This window comes from Myxocyprinus asiaticus, chromosome 19, assembly GCF_019703515.2.
Source record: "Myxocyprinus asiaticus isolate MX2 ecotype Aquarium Trade chromosome 19, UBuf_Myxa_2, whole genome shotgun sequence".
Classification (NCBI taxonomy): Eukaryota; Metazoa; Chordata; class Actinopteri; order Cypriniformes; family Catostomidae; genus Myxocyprinus; species Myxocyprinus asiaticus.
In genome coordinates, this window is record NC_059362.1 from 34,083,919 (window position 1) to 34,108,485 (window position 24,567).

The window sequence follows — 24,567 nt, forward strand, 5'->3', positions numbered from 1 at the left end:
TGTCTCAGGAACTTAAATTTAACTAGGTATTTCTATTTCCCAGCATGCTTTGCATGGCACTCGAAAGTGAGAGTAAATGTCAAAATAAAGTGTTATATAATGTGTCTTTGTGCAAGATGAATGTAAAAGGGGGACGTGTTTAATATTTTGTTATGTTATTTAGAAGAGTATCTGTTAGGTTTAAGTTTTGGGGGGTTACCATTACGGTGAATAGTGGAGTTTAAGCTTGGCTTCAGTACAGGTACAATTTAAGCTTGTTCTACAATACATTGCTTAACTTGTTGAGTAGTTGTTATGCTAATCAAAGCATAGTGTTTCCAATTAGTATGCATTTAACATGCTAGTGTTCGATGTACTAATTAGCTCTAGCTAGTTAAGTTTTCTGTACTTTAAGTTGAGCTAACATGGTCATTTTAAGTTTAGCCAAAGAGTTAAATTTAAAGTTAAAAATCCTTAAAATATTTCAGATTGAGCGCAATTAACAGAGCAGTCTGTACTGCAGATATTTGCAGCACATCTATGTTTTCAGAGGCCGTTGTGGTTGAGTGAATCTTTGGAGCCAAGTGGCTGGGTGTGCCAGCAGAACCACATTGGATATCATAGACCACTGGCTCATATCTGTTCAGTCAGATTATAACAGCTGACATGTTGCCTTTCTATGGAACTCTCTCTCTCTCTCTCTCTCTCTTTCTCTCTCATCTTACTAAAATTCATCTGGATTGTTGGGTTATTATTCTCTGACATGAGAGTGATACTTGATACAGTTAGTCTAAATTGCTTTCATTTCCAATATAGAGAGCCTGGGAGGAGATGGGGAGAGAGAAGATTCTGAATCTTGCATGGGAGGTTTTTTGTTGGATTTGGGTTGGGGTAGAGAGAGCTGCAAGCCTCATGTCTTTCTAGCACTACTGCCCTCTACTGGTTTGTTTCAAAACAATGAATTTCATCCACCCTCTGACCCCATTTCTTCTTTGTTTCAATCCACTGATCAGCACTATCAAGCATTCAGTGAGATAGCAGGGCCAGACTGCTTAATTTGAGCCAGATCTTCATAGTAAATCAGTTGTCCGCATCAGAGGGACAGAGCCATCATGCTGAGTAAATTATGGAGACAGTCATGGTTGATAATGATAATGTATTGTTGGATCTAATCCGCACCATGCCTGTCTTGTGTTTCTGCCTTGTGTTGCTTTCACTACTGCTGATGTCCTACCACTATATACCCACTATATTCCACAGATCACCCCTATTTGTTGTTCAGTTTGGTAAGGTAAATTATTGTGTTGTATTAATCCCAAAACTGGAGTAGTCGATACCGATAACAGTGACATTTTACTATTCTCTATACCAATTTCAATACCAGTGCAATATTCAGCAGTAACTAATATGCTATATTTAAATAATTTCTGTATTAAATGATAATTTTGATACAAATATCAACAAATTAAATGAAAACACAGAAAATGCACATAAATACACATAAGCATCTATGGTTAAGACTTGTATTGTTAGAAAAAAAAAAAAGTCTCCCTGGGACGACCTACTGGTACTTTTGAATCCCTGGCCTGAAGTATTGGAAAAAAACTGCATTGATCACCATCGATGGTATAACGTAATTGGGAATCTCTGCAGGAAAATGCCTTTTCAGAGTATTGATGTTATAAATGTTTGATGTAGCCTGAGGTCTGGTTGATGGATCAGGTTTCAAGCTTTCTGCTGTGAAATCATATCTATTTCAAGCCATATGCACATTGTTCACAGATTGGGTATTGTGCAAATTTCCTAAAAGAGGTGTGTGTTTAAGTATATTTGTGTCCATATAGGTATAAAAGTATGTGCATTTGGAATTTATAAGCCATCTGCATTTCAATATTTGTACTATTCCCTGAGGCCATATGGGACCAATTACAGAAAAAATATGCAGGGAGGAAAAAAAATGGAAAAGCCATATTTTTATGAATTGCTTCAGCACTTAGAGGCAGACCTAATGCTGCAATTATTGTACAATAAAGCAAAGACATTTACTAAGGTCAAAGAACCAGTAAAGCAAACTATACTCTGTAAATCTTGACAGTGGCTTGCCAAATTGCACAGCAGAGTTGGATCTACAAATGAAGAAACATTCAAATTTACAGATTTAATGAGATCTAGGATGATGAATGAACTGTGGTCAGATTCCTGAATGACAAAAAGATAGGTTGAGTCTTTTTCCCTATTTAAAATGCTCCTAAATCATGAACAAACTGTTTTTAATTAAATGTAACCTGTCTTTTGTGTATGCTATAGCTCTCATTTATAAATGTCTATAAATAGGAACAAGTGCTGTAGGCCAGACTGAAAAACAGATCTCCTTTCTCTGACCCTTACAGCAACAATAGCAGAAGGGCTTTGAAGAGAAGAAAAGCATTTTATGCATTTGCTTTTATTTAACTTCTGTGTTTCTGCATATAGCTACAGATAACAAGTGATGAAAATTTGGATAATTTGGATTATGTGGACAATCTCTTTCCATGTTTTTCCTCTCAGATTTTTTTTTTTTTTTTTTATTGGCAACATAGTTTACCGTAATTTAAAGGAGATTAATAAAATATTTTCGATGTTAAAATATTTTGTTATCCCAGCTTAATAAGCAGAGACAACTATGAGTAAACCATTTGTAGGTTGATTCCCCAAAAGTGTAAATTCTGTGGCTCTGTGACGCTACATTACTGTTTATTTGAGCATCCTGACCAACACGACACAGAAACATTTGTCCAACCATGACATTGGTATGAGACTTTCTGTTTGTCTGTCCAATGGAAGATGAGGGGGGTGTTTGAAAACCTGTTTGCAGTTCTGTTTGGTGATGGTAGTGGCACAGAAATTACACTTCGGGCCTTATTTTAAGAGTGCTAGCGCTAAGCACAGCACTATGCCATAAGTCATACACGCAAAGTCAGTGGGCATGGCCAGGAAGTATTGATATTTTTGTGCAAGCATGCTCCAAGTCTAGGCCCAAGTGGGTTTGGTGAAATCTCGGGCACAAAGCGCTAATGGGCTGGTTCAAGTGCAATTTAATTTTGAGGTTCTTCTCCAGCATGTCTACGTCCTATTATGTAGTCCATTCCCTGACAAGCACCAGCGATATAAATAAAGACAGCACATTCATAAGAAGCTGATAGTGTAAATAGACTGAATGCAATGAATTAGAAGAAAAGAAATATGGATGTACATTCTTTTGTGCATTAATTGCGTCCCTGTTGTATGTTAGGCATATTTCTATGACAGTGACATGCTCCTTTTATAGGCTACGCATGGAAAATGTGGTTCTTGTCAGGATTTGGATTTATGCTCCATTACATGATAGAGAATGTAGTGTTATTGAATGCACTGTAAGTATTATTAATCCTTTTCATCTAGACACACAAATCATGGCTAGTATTAACAGTGATTGTATCCACCTTCTAGGTTAGACTAAATTAAACCAAAAATATTTCTAAATTCATTACACTTCAAACAAAATAAAAATATAATCAAAATAACGATGTGGCAAAAAAAATCATACCAAATCCAAACATATTACCTCCTCAAGCCCCTTTGAAAGTGATTTAAAAATTACTCTAAGACAACAAGTGGAAAAATACTAATAGATCAGAAGGTGTCTCAGGCTCTCAAGATCGACCCCTAGTGTCACTACATCGACACAACGTCGAGTGAGTGACAGAAGGGGAACAGACATGCTTTTGAAATATCTTAGTACAATGATCTATTTCTCAGGAAAATAGCAAATTGCGCTTTGCGCCACTTCATTTACATACAAGCCACCCACATTTTCCGCTCATTTGCTCTTAGAATTAGCAGTTTCATGAAAATTTGATCAGACATTGCGCATTGTCGTCTTTGCGCACTCATGAAAATAGAGCCCTTTATCTTCACCGATTACCACCGAAAACTAATTTGGACTAGTCCCTTAGTTTATAAAATGAACATAAAAACAAGGTGTATAGTTTTACATTTATTCTCAATGCATTTCTAAACACGTTTTCCATTCTTTTTGACAAAATGAGAGACGAGTCGAAATTATTTTCTGTGGTTAATGACAACACGCCACAGATATAGTGTTTAAGAGCTATTTAACCCAGAATTTTCCTTAAGATTTTCATAAAATCGCATGCCTCATCAATCAGTTCTTGATGAACTATTTGATTTCTCTGTCTCATGAGTCCACAATTTTTGTGTCTCACCTTAAATCTCCACCAAAAAAGTAAGTGAGAACTCATCTGCGATATGCACACTGGCCCCTGTGCACTTTGCCATTACAGTTCTCTCAGTCCTACTATGCCAAAACAGAAAATTGCAGCTAAAGAATGTTGCATGTACTGTTTGTTTTTCTATGCTTGTACATGATCTCATCCCACCTCACATTTAGTGGGCTATCTATGAACTCATTGTTGAATTGGGTGGAGCAGAATTGGGTTCATATTTTTTTATATTTAATCTGTTTATCCTGCAGATGTTTAGCTGTTGGGCTCTTCAAACAATGCTGTTTTGTTCCAGTCTTTAGTGGTTTGCCTCTTCATTCCGTTTTCTGATTCTGTAGTTTGCGTTACATATTCTGACATCTTGCCAATGCTCCAATGTTCTTTAGTTTCTCTGTCTTTGCCATGGTTGTGCTCTTGCGTGGTAGTTTGGAATGGTAATAATGCTAATTTCACTGGAGGCACTCTTTCCTGAGGGAATCTTAAAGGCCGTGAGATCATATTTTGAGATCTCAGTCCAGTTTTGACATCAAAAGTGCAGGCCTGCATGTTTTCAGGCGAGGCCGTAATCCGATTTTGAAAATATACCTAGTGTCTGCTTTAATGAGCTAACTCAAGTGCACCTTACCCCCCTGTGAAAATATCCTAACTGCCTACGAAATACAAGAATTGAACCATCAAACCCTTGTTAAAGCACTCGGAGCTCATTGGATGATGCTGTGCAGCTGAAGCACAGAGCCATTATACGTTCTGGCTGGTTCTGTTGAAACGGTGGGCCTAAGAGGCCTGGGATGACTGAATAACAGTGTTTGTAAATACCACTCCAATTATTGGTAATGTGCCGCTAATAGGAACCAGATGAAGGTTTATTTCATTTGTCAGGAAGGTCAAATTAAAAAGAGCAAGGCTCTCCGCTTTAGCCAAAGACATGGAGCCGCACTGAGTCTGTACAGAACTCTGATGCCAGCGTGTTTGTGTTATTCTTGTTGATTTTTGAAGGCCATAATCAAACATTTAGCTGGTCAGGAAATGCCGGGGGTGGACTTATACTCTTTCTAATCAGATTTTATACTATTTTTCCACATCTCTTAAATGGAGCATACAACTATGACGGAATAAATCAGATCAAGATTTTTCATTTCTGAAAAAATAGGAGAAATAATTTATGGTTTAAACTACTTAAATCTCAAGCCAGTTAGATAAGTAGTCTAATGTCATGTGTTAATGCAGGAAAATGATTGCCTAAAGCTTAAATATCAACAAGTATCTTTGCTGCATCCCTATACATTTGCACTGCACAGTAGACCATTTCTGGGATTTGGGTACGGACCATGACAGGTTTAAAACAAGCCTTTTACTTTTGTGGCGAAAGCTAGAAGCACTTGGTTGAATTTGTTGACTGTTAGTCCTCATAAATAAGAGAGGGAAGCCACAAAATATTCAGATGTCAGGCTCTTCTCTTGAGCTGTTGAGTGAACAGTGTTTGACAGTGGGCCCCTCATTGCTCTGTAATTAGATGTAATGATATATGGGTAGGATATTTAAAATACGACAGGCACCATCATCCTGTGCAATTTATGAATGATTATTTATTTGTATTATCTTTCGCAAATATTTTTGTGTACAGATATATATACTAGAGGTCACACAGGTCTTTGTAATTAGCCTGTTCTTTATATAGATCTTTTGTGGTCAGGATGTAATAGGTAGGTGCATTAAAGTTGCTGTAAGTGATTTTAGCCATTCTAGAATTTCTCCAAACTGAGCCGTTGGATTAGCCACGCACCCTTTTTCCAAAGCCCCGCAATCCAAAGATACCAAATGAGTTTTATTAAGACCTACACGAGCAGAAACGGTTGTCAAAAACAACAGCAGCAAAATAGCACCCTCAGCTGATAACTGTTGTGAGCAACATGGCATAAAAATGGCAGTAAGCCTCAAAAATGAGCTGCAAATACAATACTATGAGAACGCGAAAAATGATTGACAGGCAGAGAGCGTTGTTGTTCGCGGCCCACTGACACATTTTCGTTTGCAGTTTACAGAGTCTAGAGCTGTCACAGAGACCGGTGAGATATCTCAGAACACTTGTTTTAGTGATATCTTTCAGGGAGTGGTAATTTTTTAATGCATACATTTCCATGAAAAAAATCGCACCTTTAACTTCTGCCCTAAGGGGAGGTCTGTGGTTGTGTATTGCCATTCACCCATATATAAATGGACAGCATACATGGTACATGCGCATTCAAAAACACAGACTCATGGAACTATGTAATTTATATTTCCAAATGTGGTGCTGTTTTTTGTCAGTGTCCTTAGAGTGTACTTTCTGTTTTTCTGACTGTAGAACTTTGTTCTGAGGTTCAAATAATTTACAAGCACTGGGTACCTGAACAGTTTAACCTGTTTTACCCTAATGTAAAATGGACGTAAAGGTCTTTATTTTTGTGTAAAAATGTAAGTAATTTCAAAATTAACATTAAAATTTTTATTTCTTAATTAAATTCTTTTAATACAATATTTTCCTCTGACTCTAAGCCCATTTGTCAGTGTTTAATGAAGTTTAAACCCCCTGTTGTATCACATTGTCTATTCAGAAATGTGACTACTGTCCAGTATTGTAACGTTGCTTATGTTAGGGATCAATTTGACCTCCGCAAAAACAACTTGTAGAGAAATACAACAAGAGCAAATACAGTATATAAATAAAAAAACTTTAACACATAAAGCATCATTGCTTTTATTTATTTATTTATTTTTATTTTTATTTTTTTGGTCCCTGTGCCCCCAAAAAGAAGTAATGTTTCATTTAGGATGTGCGATCGATGTTATAATGTTGAAATTTTGTTAATAATCACTTACCATCATCAAACTGATAGTTTAATATTAAAGAGATATTTCACCCAAAAATGAAAATTCTCTCATCATTTACTCACCCTCATGCCATCCCAGATGTGTATGACTTTCTTTCTTCTGCAGAATACAAAGGAAGATTTTTAGGAGAATAGCTCAGCTCTGTTATTCAATGCAAGTGAATAATGGTCAGAACTTTGAAGGTCCAAAAACATAAAGGCAGCATAAAAGTAAACCATATGACTCCAGTGTTTAAATCCATGTCTTCAGAAGCAATATATAGGTGTGGGTGAGAAGCAGATCAATAGTAAAAAAAGGTCAGTCCTTTTTTACTGTAAATCTCCCCTTTCACTTTCACATTCTTCTTTTGATTTTGGCAGTTCTCTTTCTTCATGCATATTGACACCATTCACGTATATTGTATGGACCTACAGAACTGAGATATTCTTCTAAAAATCTTCATTTGTGTTCAGCAGAAGAAAGAAAGTCATACACATCTGGGATGGCATGAAGGTGAGTAAATAATTAGAGAATTTTCATTTTTGGGTGAACTATCCCTCTATAGGCTGACTCAATGAGTTCTAGTCACAATCTTAAAAAGTCAGCTGTTAAAAGCTCAACACTGACACTGTACCCAGATCAGCTATAAAGGGCTCATTTGTTCCAAATGCTTGTCACTATTTCAAAGGCCTGTAATTTCTCTTTTCAGGCAGTGAATCCACAGGGACAGATGCTAGAAGATTGTAGTGACCTGTGGTGGCCTGGTTGTTGGCTGGGGTTTTTTCCCCTTTGCTCTGGTTTTAAAGAAAGACTACTTTTGTTGTTTTTGAGCTGTGTTTGATTTGAAGCAACTTTCCCAATGGTGGTATACAACAAACCAAAGCAGATGTAGGCAGAAATACACTGCAAGAAAGAAAGATATGCACAGAAAGACAAAGAATGTTCGGGGGAAAATTTGTTTCAAGCCACACATGGACAATAGCATCAATGACTATTGGCAGGGTTTTTTGGAGTTGGTTAAACTTGATCCCATAATTTAGTCTCACCATAAACACACTGAATTGAAGGCAGCTTTAGTCTTTGAAGTGTGATTGAGAAACCGTCATTTTATTTTGCCTCTTCCAAACAGAATTATGCCTGCAACATGAAATACTTTCACTGAGGAGGTCTTGTTCACTGTGTTTATGGATAGCTCTGGGAAAATGCCTAGCTAGGCCGCCTGTGGCACAGATCACACAGTAGTCAATCTCAAACACTTTTTGTTGTACTTCATTTAGGAAAGCCAGTATGATCACAGTAACTTGATTTGTTTTGGAATGACTTTTACGTGTACATAAACATAAGTGATTTTTCTTTCTCTAAATGATTTGTTCAATTGAGACCAAATACGTCTGTAGGCAGATGTATCTGTTATCATTTACTTTGCATCAGTTAGTTCCAAACCTGAATTTCTTTCTTCAGAGGAACTCAAAAGGAGAAGTAGGCAGAGTATTCACACTTCTCTTTTAAATACACCGTCAATCAGAGGACAAAAGAGCATCATAAAAGTACTTCATATGACTTGTGCACTATATACCAAGTCTTCTGAGGACATATGATAGCATTTATGTGTGGAATAGACTGAAATTTGAGTTGGTATTCACTGAAAATCAAACGATTTTCATTGTGAAGTCTGTATGCAGGCCTTTTAGTTATATAGAGCCATATCTCTTCTCTAAAGGTAATAAAGTAGGGAACAGAAATAGATTTCAACCAGACATCATTAAGATCTCAGTAACTGTTGATGAGTGATTGACACTCCAATTCTTCAATCAGAGCTTGTAGTTCCTCCATGCCATCCTACATTATCAGCAAACAGAGCTAGGATGGCCTAGCCTCCTAATGACATCTACCTACTCCCACTTTTTTCCATTCCTCTGTTCTCACTGGGAATGTTTAGGTCACTCTTTGCACCTATGAATGTGTTATAAAGAGATGGAAAGAAGGAGCAATGAGAGTGGGAGAGATTGCCAGACCAGTAACACCTTGGCAAGACTTGCCATATTTCTATTTTGCTCGCTTTTGTCAGGTAAATATTGACTATGTGGCATGTAGAAAACAATCAATACTTATCTTCTGTTACCTGGTAGATAAACCAAAAGAACCAAAGTAGAGACTGAAGGCAGTACTCACCCCTCCTATAGTTCTCTGATTTGTCAAATCATGGCTTGGTATGATGAATTGATCCATTTTTTTTTTTATGATAGCTCTATGTTGTTGACCCAGCTGAACCTAACTTTAAAACTCAGATTACTGTCCTTCTCTCATTACTGAAAACAGATGTGGAAATAATGAATTGTGTGGTATCAGAGAGTAACTTATATGCTGTCATATAAGTTATGATGTTCGATGAAACCGTCTTCCTTTGAGTCATATTGGGGAAAAGAGAGATTTAACATGAATTTTAATTGAACGAAAGAAAGGAAGAAGTGCTTAAACAAATTAAAAGACCAAATCAGAGATAAAGAGAGTCATCTTGTAGTGTAGTTTAACACAATCATTTTGCAGCCATTGTTGTGCTGTACCCTTAAAACTGAAGCCCAATACTCTCATTGGGAGTATTATTCTGCTAAGTGGATGTGAGCTCAACTAAGAGGGCCATCCGTCACACTCCATGCCCAGGGACATACACATTTCCCTGGGTAAAATATCCCTATCCTGCTAGGTCTGGGGAACTCCAGCAGGAGCATCAGATCTTCAGCCAAGAAGGCTCCGGTCTGGTATTCGATGTCAACCTGAAAAGTAATTTGACTGTTAAAATGTTTGGCTTTGGTCCTTAAACGGCAGAAGCTGCAGCTAAGAATGCAGTTGAAAAAACTTAAAGTCAACATGAAATCAAAATGGTCTATTAAAATTTTTAGTAAACGTTCCTGCTCTTATTGTGAACAATTCATCGTATTTCAAAGAAAAAAAGAAACATCGCCATACACGTCACTATTCAATGCATCACATTATTATGCCGGTTTCAAAGGTTCTATTTAATTATAATAAGTCTTGTTACAGAAATGAGTTGTAAATGTTGTTTAATGTTGACTTCAACAGTATCTCAGTGCCGAAGTGTCTGTTGTAGATGGATCACAGTCAACAGTTTCTTAGGGGCTTTTTTGGATTGTTTCAACATCCTGGTAATCTAATGTTGCATAGCTAGTCCAAACATTTGTGTTCTGGGGCTTTTGCTCTGTTGACACTTTTATTTTGTGTCCTTTACATTGGACGCCATTAATCCGATTAGCTCCTTGAGCATTACCCCCCAGGGCAGCTTTACCTCATAAACGATGCCTGTTTTGCTGATGAACTGCTAAAGCCGTTACATGTGACCTTGCCTTCTTTACACAATCTCACTTTCCAGAGTAGTCAACACTGTAGGCAACCGGGGTAGTGGCTTTCTTTACAATAGTGTTAGGGTGTTGGAGTGTGTGTTTCACATATGTGTGTCCTGTGTATGGCTTCCATGTTTCTGTGTGGGGCTGGCACAGTCTTTGGAAAAGCTCTCCTCTTGCCTCAGTATGATGCTGGCAAACGGGCAGAGGTTCTGCTGTACACGTACCACTGGAACACTCCTGTGCCATTGCATCTGGAACAGATTTGCCAGTGAAAGAGAGAGAGAGAGAGGAATGGGAGAGATTGTGAATGGAAAAAGAGAGGTTGCATGCAGGGAAGATGTAGAAAGAGAGAGACAGTAGATTGAAGGAAGCTTTGATTTGAAGAGGCCATGAGAGAAATTACATTCTGTGTCAACTCAACCAGAGGTCCCCGGCTCAAAATATTGTGTTTGATCATTTTGTTTTACTTGTGAAATTAATAAAAACCTTTTTTTTTGTTGGACAAGAAAAACTAGCCTTATACTATGTGATCCACATTTGGTTTTCGGCCATTTAAATTGGTTAAAATTTAACAATTATATGCATGGAGCCACACTGAGAGCCCCATATCATGTAGGGCCTTAAATATGAAGATACAAAAAGGAAACAATTTTTCTGAACCACAGTCTAGAAGCATATTAAGATATCTTTAATACATCTGGAGTTATAGGCACTTCAACTTTGTAAAAGTAAAAAACAGTGAAGTGCACTCTTAAAAATAAAGGTTCCAATTAGAACCAATAAAGGTTCTTCAGAGTGATGCCATAGGAGAACCCTTTTAAGATGTACAAAGAACCCTTTATTGTCAAGTTCTTTAGAGAACCATCTATATACTGGTGCTTTAAAGAACCCAGAAATGGTTCTTCACAGCAGTGCCACAAGGAACTCCTTTTCAGTTCCACAAAGAACCCTTTTAAGTTCCACAAGGAACCATGATATTACAAGTTCTCTAAAGAACCCTTAGTACTATGGTGATTTAAGGAACCAAAGTATGGTTCTTAAGAGTGATGCCATAGGAGAACCTTTTCCAGTTCCACAAAGAACCTAATATACATTAGATCTCTGAAGGACCATGGGCTTTATACAGCACTGTTAAGATACTTAGCAAAAGAAAAGGATGTGGTCAGTTACAATAAATAAAAAATCTAAAGCCTTTGAAAATTATAACAAATGTTTTATTAAAATTAACCATCCATAGCTTTTATAGATTTAATTAATTTAATTGGGGCTTTTTCTTTTTTTTTTTTGCAAGTATTTACTTATGATTTAATGACTTTGGGTTTATAGTCCCTGGGTAACATAACAAGTTAGCTGTAGTTAGCATTTAATTCTTTAAATTAACATTACAACTGAATTTTAAAAAGACATGGAATTTAAATACAAGTTTTCAATAAACATTTAGCTTACAAAAGAACTGTAAACTCTTTTCAACCCATGTTTTTTTTATTTTATTTAAGGAATCATACACCATTGGCATTAAATGCAACAAGAGGTGCTGAAGTCAACTGATTTTAGTAATAGAGCTATAGTGTTTCTCCTAGAATTTTTTTTTCAGCAGTGGTGCAGTTGTGTGTGTGTCCACAAGCCCGCAATGCCGGACCCGTATTTACGCGTGTAAGTGAAGGAACAGCTTAAAATTCCTATTCATCAAATGCTCCATCAGAGAATTATCTTGTGTATAAGCACCCATTCTTTCAGATTACAAATACATATTCATGAAAACAAAAGGCTTGAAATAAACTCAAAAGAGAGGATCCCGGTCTCTTCACTTTCCATCACTCTTTTTTGTTTCCATGGCAACCAGTGCAAGAAGGATGTCCCACCAAATTGGCTCATGAATCTGGGCCTTCACAAGATCAGCTTCAGGAAACCCACTGTAAGGACCAAAACAGATAATAACAAAGGCAGTAAGACTGACAAACTGTTGCTCAATTTAACTCAATTTAACTATTACTTGAGATGACAGAGTGGCATTATTCATAGAATTATTTGGCTGTTCACTGACGGACCCAGGCCATGTGTGGAGTGCCCGTGACTGTTGATTTTCTGCTTGATTTATGTCTGTGTTAAATAGGGCGCAGGCTCTGAGCTCCAAACCCTCTCAGCCTGCCAGACTGAGTTTCACACAAACACATGAGCCATGTGCTTCAGTCAAATATAATTGACATCGTTCTGGATTTATTTTGGATCAGATGAGAGACATTGCAAGCCTTCAGATTTTTAATAGCACATCCGGCTGTTTAATATGTTTTTACAGCATTATCTAAAAGCACTACCTATTGAGCTACTAGACCATATTGGCCGAGGGGTCTCATTTATCATTTAATAACTGAAATATTTAAGTACATGAAGGGTGGCAGATGATTGGTGTTTATTATCCTTTGTTTATATGTGTATTTGTATATCATACAAAAGTATATTGTATCATACTGCTAAGAGATTAGTGTAATGGAACCAGCAGTTGTGACTCAGGAAGCAACCGTCTTCGACACAGGGCACCATGGCAATGTTAAAACCGTCTACAGTAAATGCAAATGAAGAAGATGCTGAGCTGTTCATAAATACATTCCTGCACAGAAACAAGAACAGCTCTGGCTTTAGTTATTTAGATGTACTTTATAACAATATCTGTGCTTTGTTATTTATTTGGCTTGGTTGGTTAATCATAGGAAGATGAATTTGATTAATAAAGCTAGGATTTAAAATGTATGCCTGGCAAATATCATACTAATTTATGCCTGTCTTGTAGGGCCTGCTTACTGAGATCAGTGTTTGTTGCTAATTTGTCTTTATACATAGTAATTTTTATGATTAATTACTTCATGTAATGATTGATATCACACTGCCATTCTTAATTTCTAACCAAAACTTCATATGAACCAGTTTGTTATTCAGAATTACTTTTATGGCTGACAAATCCCTTGATTTGCATTTTTTTAGGCAAATGTAATCCTTTAAAGGCTAATATTTTGCCCTGGGTTCACTGTTGTGTGCTTCTTAAACGTAAGCTGCTAACAAGTTGCCTTTTTAGGACTACAACTACAGTATGTTAGCTTGCATGCTTGATGAATCAGACATCCATTGTAGTCCTAATGCAGCAATTTGTTAGCAACTTATTATTATTAAAATAAAATGCATTGGCCCAACCATATGCACAATTATTTACATGTCATGATAGATTTGTAAATGCATGAACAACAGTAGAAGTTTGATTCACCCAGGTTAACTCATGGAATAAACACCAGGCTAAATATTGTGTTAGTATTAGCCATATTACCAAGTGACAGATTAATTTGTACTAAAATACTGCAGACTTTGATTAGATGTACAGCTGTTGATGTCCTCAACAAAAGATATGGGAAGCATTTTTTCCTCCCTTTTTAAAGTTGAGATGCATATTTATTTTGCTATCATAATTTATAGCTATACATTTGCATTTTATTTTGTGCATTTAGCATTATTTTTTCTCTGCATTTTCTATTCGTTTTTGGGTCGTGACCCACCACCAGACATTTTGTTTCATGTGACGGAAACACGTTGTAATATTTTTTTTTATTGAATTGTGAATCCCAGGAATAGAAAGCGGCACTCCAATCAGCGATCTTCCTTAAGACCTGTCTTTATTCCTTCTGTGTAGGCCTATATGAAAGGATTTGATTGGGAGATGGATCAGTCTCCACATGGAAAGTGTTTGTCTTGATGATGATGTGTGTTGGTTCGAGGAGGCTTTCACCAGTATGAGAGAGTGATCCCAGTACAGAATTCCACAGTGACAGCTGGTACAGGATACCTCCCGAAAATAACCCTGCATGGTCCAGAGTTCCATTAAAACACACTTCACAAAGACAGAGTTTAGAGCCATACTGCCCTCCTATGGTTAAACACAATCACAAATAAACACAAAGTGTACATATTTACATGTAACCAAATCTCAAAGTAAGGATATTTTTGCTAGCTGATAGGGCTGGCTCATGTTATACCGTGCCAAAATTCTGTAATTAATTAGACTGACTTAGGTGGAATGTTGTATACAGTAAATGTAGTGTTGTGTGAACACAAACATCAAAATCTTAGTACTTCATCATCAGTACTTAAATTGGACCATCTGTGATTTATGATGCAGAGCCATGCACTGGAAAAAAAATGGTTTCCATCCATTTAACATATCACAGTAATTTATGTAATAGTTTTCAGAGCTACAACAGATTAATTTCTTAATCAGTAATTAAATCAAAGTGTTTGAAAAACTGCAATTTACTCCATGCAGGTTGTAACTTTAGCATAATTTTGATTTAACTTAAATATTTAAGGCAACAATTGAACTTAAGTTCCCTATCTGTCACTCACTCGACATTGTGTCGATGTAGTGACACTAGGGGTCACTCTTGGGAGCCCGAGACACCTCTGGTCTTTGATAAAAGGCCAATGAAAATTGGCAAGTGGTATTTGCATGCCACTCCCCCGGACATACGGGTATAAAAGGAGCTGGTATGCAACCACTCATTCAGATTTTCTCTTCGGAGCCGAACGGTCATGCTCATTGAGCTGAATTCTACTGTTCATTCAGCTCTGCTGGATCTGACGGCGCATTTCAGCGTCTTCTCCCTCCTCTGCACTGGTGCACTGCAGAGAACACCCCTTGGCGCTTCGGCAGAAAACAAAGAGAGTATATTTTCTGAAAGAGCTTTTTCCTCTAAAAGAGTATATTTCTCTAAAAGAGCGGCACACATGGAACGTCTTTTTAAAGACGCGTCTTTTTAAAGATGCCTTTCCGATTGTGTGTTATTCCTGGTTGCGGTCGTTATCTCTCAACTTCGGATGGTCATGATCGCTGTCTTTCATGTCTGGGCAGGACCCACACGGAGGCGGCATTTGTGGATGGTTCATGTTCTCATTGCGAGAACATGACCATGGCAACGTTGCGGTTGCCCACCCCAGCAGCTCCCCACCTCGGTCCTTCTACCTACGGGTATGAGGCCAGCGCAGCTAGCACTGGGGGTGATTTGGGGACCCCAATGGGATCGCCTCCGCCGGGTATCCCCCCGCGGACCTCCCATTCCCCAGCACGCTCGTCTGCCCCAGTCGAGCTTCCAGATGAGTTCGCCGGCTCGTCTCACGGCGAGTCTGGCTTCTTGTTCGGAGCCTGCGAAGATGATGAGCTCTCGAGCGCAGCATCGGAGAGCGGGCTGGTCCAGTCGGACGCAGAAGCCTCAGCTGGGCTCCCCCCCTCGGGGACGATTGCCCAGTCACAGGCTGATGCCGAAATGACGGACATGCTTTCCCGGGCGGCTGCGAGCGTCAGGTTAGAGTGGAACCCTCCGCTCTCCCCTGAACCCTCACGGTTTGATGATTGGTTCCTGGGCTAGCGGCACCGCTCAAAGCAGCCATGCCCTGCTCCAGTGCCTTTCTTCCCGGAAGTGCACGAGCAGCTGACGAGATCATGGGAGGCACCTTTTACTGCCCGGCCCCTATTCCGCAGTTCCCCCACTCTCACTACGCTCGATGGCGGGGTGGCCAGGGGCTATACGGCGATTCCCCCGGTGGATAAGGCGCTCGCGGTGCACCTATGCCCGCAGAGTGCCGCCACCTGGTGCGGACGCCCTAAGCTCCCATCCAAGCCCTGTAGGCTCACTACGTCCCTGACGGCTAAAGCCTACAGCGCTGCTGGACAAGCCGCCTCTGCCCTGCATGCCATGGCTCTCCTGCAGGTCCACCAAGCCAAGGTGTTGAAAGAACTGCACGAGGGTAGTTCCGCCCCAGATTTGATGCAGGAACTGCGCTCGGCAACTGACCTCGCTCTCCGAACGACGAAGGTCATGGCACGGTCTCTCGGGCGGACGATGGCCACATTAGTGGTCCAGGAGCACCACCTTTGGCTCAACCTGGGTGATGGGTGAGATGGGTGAGGCCACAAGACACGGTTTCTTGCTGCCCCCATTTCCCAGGCTGGCCTATTCGGCGACACCGTCGAGGACTTTGCCCAGCAGTTCTCGGTGGTGAAGCAGCAGACGGAGGCTATCCGACACATCCTGCCCCGGCGCGGCTCAAGATCCCGCACCCCGTCTGCTCGTCGCCAAGGGCGTCCCCCTGTGGTGACTGCACCAGCTCCGCCGCAGCCCGCCCCTTCGGCCCGGTGTGGAGCCCACCGCAGGAAGCAGATGCCACCTGTCTCACAGCCAGCGCCTAAGAACCCACGGAGGTCGTCAAAGCGCCCCTGAGACGGGCGACCCAAGGACCAAGGAACCCACTCACCTGGAGCTGGTAAGAAGACCACTCCATCCCCCGGTGGAGGGCCGGGTGGAAAATCTTTTGTTGCCTTTTTGTTTGATTTTGCCGCATGCCCAAGTGGCTGCGGTACCCAACAGTTCAGCAAAAGAGCGGTTTCCTTCCTCCCTGGGTCACATACCCCGTGTGCACGGTCGTCATCACGACCACCGTCCACGGGTTTTTCCTTGCAGGATTGGCGCTCCAGCGGTGGTCTTTCCGCCCCTGTGCGCCCAGCTGTGGCACACAGCCACCCAGTCTCCACGGGCTACGAGGACAGGCCTCTTCCTCCCCCGTCCCAGGCTGTGCCGGGGGTGGTCACAAGGAGCCAGGTAAGTGCTTCGATGTCCCTAGACTCAGCACGGCCACGACGTGGTGTGGCAACTCGTGCTCCGCCCTGCTGTGAGGCCCCACCTGCCGGTAAGTCCGATGACGTTGTCCCCATGGTCCCCCTTGCGCGGAACTTGGATGCGTGGCTTGCGCTTTCCAATCTATCGCGATGGCTGATCTGGACCGTCCGACTCGGCTACGTGATTCAGTTCGCCAGGCGCCCGCCCAGGTTCAGCGGTATTCACTTCACCTCGGTCAAGAACGAAAACGCTGCTACCTTGTGCGCAGAGATCGCTACCCTCCTACGGAAGGGCGTGATAGAACCTGTCCCTCCAGCCGAGATGAAGAAGGGGTTTTACAGCCCCTACTTCATCGTACCAGAAAAAGGCGGTGGGTTGCGGCCAATCTTTGACCTGCGAGTACAGAATCGGGCCTTACACAGACTCCCGTTCAAGATGCTGACGCAAAAACGCATTCTGGCGAGGGTCCGGCATCAAGATTGGTTCGCAGCGGTAGACCTGAAGGACTCGATCCTTACTCGACACAGACCCTTCCTGCGGTTTGCATTCGAGGGTCAGGCGTATCAGTACAAAGTCCTCCCTTTCGGCCTGTCCCTGTCTCCTCGCATCTTCACGAAGGTCGCAGAGGCTGCCCTTGCCACGTTAAGGGAAGTGGGCATTCGCATTCTCACCTATCTCGACGACTGGCTAATCCTAGCTCACTCTCGAGACACGTTGTGCGCACACAGGGACTTGGTGCTCTCACACCTCAGCCAACTAGGGTTTTCGGGTCAACTGGGAAAAGAGCAAGCCCCTCCCGGTTCAGAGCATCTCTTTTCTTGGTTTGGAGCTGGACTCAGTCTCTTTGACGGCGCGCCTTACGAACGAGCGTGCCCAGTCGGTGCTGGCCTGTTTGAAGTCGTTCAAACAGAAAACAGCGGTTCCACAGCCTTCTACAGCATATGGCATCCTCGGTGGTAGCCACCCCGCTCGGGTTGATGCATATGAGACTGCTTCAGCACTGGCTTCAGACTCAAGTCCCGAGATGGGCATGGCGCCACAGGACACATCGCGTGGTCATCACGCCGGTCTGTAACCGTCTTTTCAGCCCTTGGACTGACCTCTCATTTCTACGAGCAGGTGTTCCTCTAGAAATGGTCTCCAGGCGCGTCGTGGTCACGACAGACTCCACCAAAACGGGCTGGGGCGCTGTTTGCAATGGGCACGCAGCCGCCGGCCTGTGGACGGGCCCGAGACTGCATTGGCACATCAACTGCCTCGAGTTGTTGGCAGTTCTGCTCGCCCTGTGGAGGTTTTGGCCGTTGATCCAGGGCAAGCACGTGTTAGTTCGGACAGACAACACAGCAACGGTAGCATATGTCAAACACCAAGTAGCGACTTCCTGGGCCCTGGCTAGGGGTGCCTCTCTAACAGACACTTGCAGAGCAGCAGGCTGGGCAATACCCAACACCTTTGCAAGGTTCTACAACCTCCGGGTGGAACTGGGGTAGGTGCTCCGCATGTGGCGGTTCCCTGTAAGGCTAACCCCATGTGTTATATATCTTCCGCTAATTCGTTTCCCTGTTGGCAAACTGCGTCTTCCTTGGGCAGAGCCCCTCTGCCCCAGTCTCCATGTTTGTAGTAACTCCTCCCCCGTTGGGTAGGATCTACCTTGAAGACTCTCCACATGGTTGGAAAGACCATGTGACGTATCCTTCCACTTAAATATCCCCCCCTCTCTTTGGGAGAGGTGTGGTGTCCGCAGTGTCTTCCCCTTGGGAGGGACACCCCCCGACTAGACCTGGCGGCCCAGTCGGATAATCCCCCTTCTTTTTTAGGGAGTGGAAAAAGAGAAGGGGAAAAGAGGCCACGACTGGGTTAAGCCTGTCTCTATCTCTTGAGTAGTCGACTTGTCCCCAAAGGGCCGTTCGACACTCATAACTATGTTAGGGGAGGTTACGTGTCTACCTGGTGTGCTGGCTATGAGGCACACAGTGGTCTGCCCACCACACACCGGCAGTTCATGTAACACAGTTCAGCCAATTGTGGCATTTCGTATAGGGACCCCTAGTGTCACTACATCGACACAACTTCGAGTGAGTGACAGATAGGGAACATCATGGATACTTGTGTAACCTCCATTCCCTGATGGAGGGAATGAGACGTTGTGTCCCTCCTGCCACAACGCTGAACTAACCGCTGAAAGGGCCGGACCTTATATCGGCTCCTCAGCATAAAACCTGAATGAGTTGTTGCATACCAGCTCCTTTTATACCCGTATGTCCGGGGGAGTGGCATGCAAATACCACTCGCCAATTTTCATTGCCCTTTTATCAAAGACCAGAGGTGTCTCGGGCTCCCAAGAGTAACCCCTAGTGTCACTACATCGACACAACATCTCGTTCCCTCCATCAGGGAACGGAGGTTACACAAGTAACCATGATGTTTTCAAATTTAAAAAATTTCAAATTATTGTTGAAAGGGTGAGTATTCTGCAGAGCCCATTTCTTGTAGTGTGCTTCATCTCAGGTAGTCACACATATTGAACCCAACAGATGGTGTTTATAAGACATGTAGATTCACTCATACACTGTCACACAGAAAAAAAGTTTTGTGCGTGACTTGAGGATCAGGTTTAGCTTTAGTAAATATTGTGAGGTAAAGGAGGACAGTTCAGATCTAGTTGAATCTAGTTGGATCATCCAGTCTTGGATGAGCAGTCTGCATGTATTTTTAGCACGTAAGCCCCCCTTCTCTTTGTCGTTTTATTGTCTGTATCAGCTAACATATCACTTGTACCCATGATCCTTACAGTTAATTCCTACTGGTGGCTGTTGAAGTAAAAAAAGACCCCCATATCACTCTGACACCCCCTCCTTCCACCACACCACGCATGGGGGTTGACCCTTCAAGGAGGAGAACCCTTAGTGTGTCACTCACGGTTCATTCAATTCATGTTGGTGTTGTTGTCCTAGTTTTAGAAAACCTTGACATCTTAATTTGCTTATTTTAGACACCTTTAAGTTGCATTTGTTGTGAGTGTTTGATTTAGGCAGCTTGGCACAGGAATGAGGGGTCTGAGAACCAAAAGGTGAAGCGAGCGGTCATGTTTAACGGCTACCGTACTCTTTCACAGCACCTCAATGACCTGAAGAAAGAAAACTTCAGCCTCAAACTTCGCATCTACTTCCTGGAGGAGCGGTTCCAGCAGAAATTTGAGGACAGCAGCAGTGAGGATGTCTACCGCAGGGTGAGTGTCAATGGGGTAATGTTGTTTGAGAGGTGTGGGGTAAAACTGCTACTGTGAGTAAAGCTGTTGATGCCTGGGAAAAAAGTAAACAAACCAATTTTGGCAACAAATTATTATCCAATTGTTAGTATATGTTTTATTTTATTTTTTTTTATCACATTTTATAATAATTTTATATTTATCAGAGGTCAGACAAGACATTGTAATACATTTCTGTTACTAAATTTCCCCTGCTTTGGTACAATTTCTCTCATGGTTGTCTTTTAGAGGCAATATGCTCTTACACAATTATATTCTAATGCAAAAGCACTTATTTTGCTGGCTTGGTAAATGTTAGGACCTTAAATAGATAGTGAAGCAGAAACATAATATAGAAGTTGGACAGAGAACAACAACTGCAGCCTGAATGTGTGGTACCAGGTTAATATAGATCTCCTGCACCTGTCTGAAACTAACCATTGGCAGAAGGAAAACTGGATTATGGGTAGAATGATCGACTGGCTGACTCTGGTTGGGTCTGGTTACCATGTGGAAGTAAAGGTGACACTCTCTAGCAGCTGTTGTCCATGTACTAATGTATATCAATATGGAACAAAAGAAAAGTAAAGAGTCTATCACTTTGCATCACCCTATTTAACCAACATGATCTCATGAGAACTCGTATGCACTCTTACGTAAAGTTTGGTTCTAGCAAACATACATTCTCTTATGTTTGCATAGACACCGAAACGTACAATATTGACGTATCGACAGCATGTAAACGTCATCATTTTACGTATTAACACCTATAGAAACGTACAAATGTTTACGTGTACTGTTTAAATGGATTAATATTGAATAATTCATAGAATTAATCAGTTAAATACATTTAATTTATAATCAATGAGATTAGTTAAAGGCCATCACATTTATTTAATGCAGTTGACATTATAATATGACATTTTAACAGTTTCATTCAGTTCTGCTGCCCTATACAACTTATTATATCACTTTAACCAAGACTACACTTTAAAATGTTAAAATGAATAAAAACTCTGTAATCGTTTAATCATTTATTAAACATTTAATTACATTTTTGTTTGCAATGGTACACAAAAGGAGTTTTCAGAATATGCCAAAAGAAAAAAAAGAAACCACAAAAAGCACCATAAAACAACAATAAAATTAATCCATACATTTGTTAGCTATAATCCAAATCTTCAGACTGCTTCCTGTGAAGAACAGACCCAAATTCAAGCCTTTTATTCAACAATCTCTGTCTCCATCTGCCGCAGCACCATTTTTGAAAACGTCCAAAACCACTGTAACCGTCAACCTGCTTTGGTTGGTTTTGTTTTCAAAATTCAAAAACTGCCGCCTCAAGCATTACGACCAGTGGTTTTACGGCAGTAATGTCGATTGCTCATTGGCTCTCAAGTGTCTTGTGACCGTTTGTGACATGCGTATTCTGTTTGAATGAGATATGACAGAGCCGTTCTGGAATGCATTAGGAGAAGATTTACAGTGATTAATAACTTAAATTCTACTCTTCACTTCACACAGTGCTATTGTATGCCATCAGGGAGCACATCGGATGCAGTACATCGCCCTTTGGACTACTTTTGTACTGAATTTTGCCATTTTTCAGAATAAATTATTGTGATTAAATTTATCTGTCTGTTATGTGTTTTATATGCTTAATAAATGGTTATAGTTAGGTTTAGGAGGAATTAGCGGCTGTAAAATATGTATAAACTGATATATTGTAATATCTATAAAACAGTAATAATGTACAAATATATTTATAATCGATTCGCGTATTCAAATATATTTGTAATGGATTTGTCGATATTTTACGTTTCTAAAGCTGTAAATGTAAATGTTTACGTTTTAGATGCTTTCAAACGTCCATATTGTACGTTTTAGTGTCTATTCAAAAGTAAAAACGTACGTATAATGTTACAAATATTAACGTATAAATAGCTACGCATATTAATGAGATCAGGCTGATTTAACCATAGAGTGACTGATATCTATGCAAACAGGCCAGTTTATATATGAAGGCCCATTATTTCTATAGTGCATGGTTGTATTGTTTATGAATGCAATATTAATGTTATATAATAACCATTGAGTAAACCCTTGCAGGATAATCAGAATAATCTGAAAAATCTTTATTCATTATCTTTATTTTATGTATGATAAATAATTTTGATTACAGATGGATATGCGTCTTGTACTTACAATAACATTGCTTAACTGTTCTAGTAATAATAATACTCACAGCTAAAGTGTGTGTTTGTGTGTCTGCATACAACACCCAACGACACAGTCAAGAGAATGTGTGTGCCAAGAAAAGAATATTTCTGCCTGACTTTCTCAAATTAACCTGGCCTAATAAAAAAAATATATATTAGTCCCACTGACCCATATAGGTATTTCTAATCATTCGAAAAAGACAGGGACATGACAGCTGTTACTGAGTTCACAAATTTAGACTGGCAAAAGTCTCTGATCATTATAATGGGATGTGTCTGTAATATCATTTCAAATACACACACAAGTAGGCACTGATCTCGTGCCAGGTACACAAGGTCTCTGGTGTTGAGTGTTTAAAAAAGTCTCTGTTGCTGTGGCCAAGTGCAAGAGTAGCTTGTTTGGGTGCATGTTGGACAGACAGCATGGAGAGTGAAATCGTGTCTGCTGTTCTGTTTTAGGGTCTCCTCAAACCCATGAGACTGCAGCTACACGTGCAGTAAGCTCACGCTGGGCTGCGCAGACTCAGCAGAGAAGATCAATGATATATTTACAACCTTCCTCTAAATATTTTAATTTAGGATATTTATTAGTGGTGAATTTTGTTCAGATAAAAAAAAAAAAAAAAAAAAGAGTAATGTTGGAGCCAAACTACTAGTAGCAGGAATAACTGAATAAATGCCTAACAGAGGTTATTATGATTGAACTTTACAGTAATTACTTGAGCCATGCCGATGGAAGATCAGTTACTGTAATACAGACAGCTAAATTAAAGCCATTTTCTCAAATGCACATCAGGTTGACACATGCCTTCATATTGAAATCTTCTATGCACACAGCATAGAAAATGCAATTTACTACGTTTTTCACACAACTATAATGAAATTCCAAATCTATTACTGTAAAGGGGTCAAATGTCAAAACCCAGAGCAAACAAACATTGAGGAAGAAGAAGAGGAAGAACAAGAAGTAGAAGAGGTGTAGACTGAGAAGAGGTAGAGTAAGAAGAAATAGGAGGAAGATGTGATGAGTAAAGGTCAAGTTTTTCGCAACTCTTTCAGGGGTGGTCAAAATAATCATCTGCATTTTGTGGTAGTGTTTCTTCCACAATATTCTCCTTTTCTAAATCTAGTTGTAGAGTTTTTCTCCAAGCAGTAGAAGAAGTTTGCAGAGATATTGTGACAAGTGCATGCCAGGCATGGATTACATTTTCACATTGTTCTTTTCTTGTATCCATAGCTTCAGATAGCATATTGTATGATGTGGATGATCTTTTTTTTGGCCGGACAAAAATAGGAGACTTGATGAATTTGTAAATGTGCAGTGGTAGCTCAGCGGTTAAGGCTCTGGGTTACTGATCAGAAGGTCAGGGGTTCAAGCCCCAGCACCACCAAGATGCCACTGTTGGGCCCTTGAGCAAGGCCCTTGACCCTATCTTCTCCAGGGGCACTGTATCATGGCTGACCCTGCACTCTGACCCCAGCCTAGCTGGGATATGTGAAAAAGAAGAATTTCGCTGTATATGTGCAAATGTATAATGTGTGATGAATAAAGATAATTATTATTAATAAATTATAATTATATTATAAATGTAGAGAAATTTTAAGAAAATACATGTTATTTCAGTGGTATAGTTGTGTGGGTATAGCTGAATATGTTATGAATTCAATATAGAACATGTCTGTAATTTTAATGTTAGCGTTTACTTTTAATTAAATGCATTATCAGAAAAGAATACAGTGCTTTATTATGCAGTGAAATTGAATTGTTCTGCAAAATTGTCTGTTTCATTGGCTGTGTGCATTTTTCTGAGAGCATTGACATTTGTTTGGAGAAATGGATAAAATCAATTGAGATAAACTGTAAACTAGCTTAACCAGCATTATCAGAAAGTCTCAGAAAAGAACATGCTGGTCAACCAGCTTCACCAGATTGGTTTTGCTGGCAAAAAGCATGGCTGTGCTAGTCCTCTAGCTAGACCAGCACTTAACCAGAAC

General features: G+C 40.5%; 1 protein-coding gene across 1 annotated transcript in view; it reads left to right on the top strand.

Annotated features, from left to right (window-relative positions):
• The window catches only part of LOC127456722 (myomegalin-like), an 88,823-nt gene that overhangs the window by 10,966 nt on the left and 53,290 nt on the right, over positions 1–24,567 (top strand). The window contains exon 4 of the mRNA XM_051725250.1: positions 20,222–20,335. Coding sequence (XP_051581210.1) covers positions 20,222–20,335 — 114 coding nt within the window. The remainder of the gene's footprint in view (positions 1–20,221; positions 20,336–24,567) is intronic.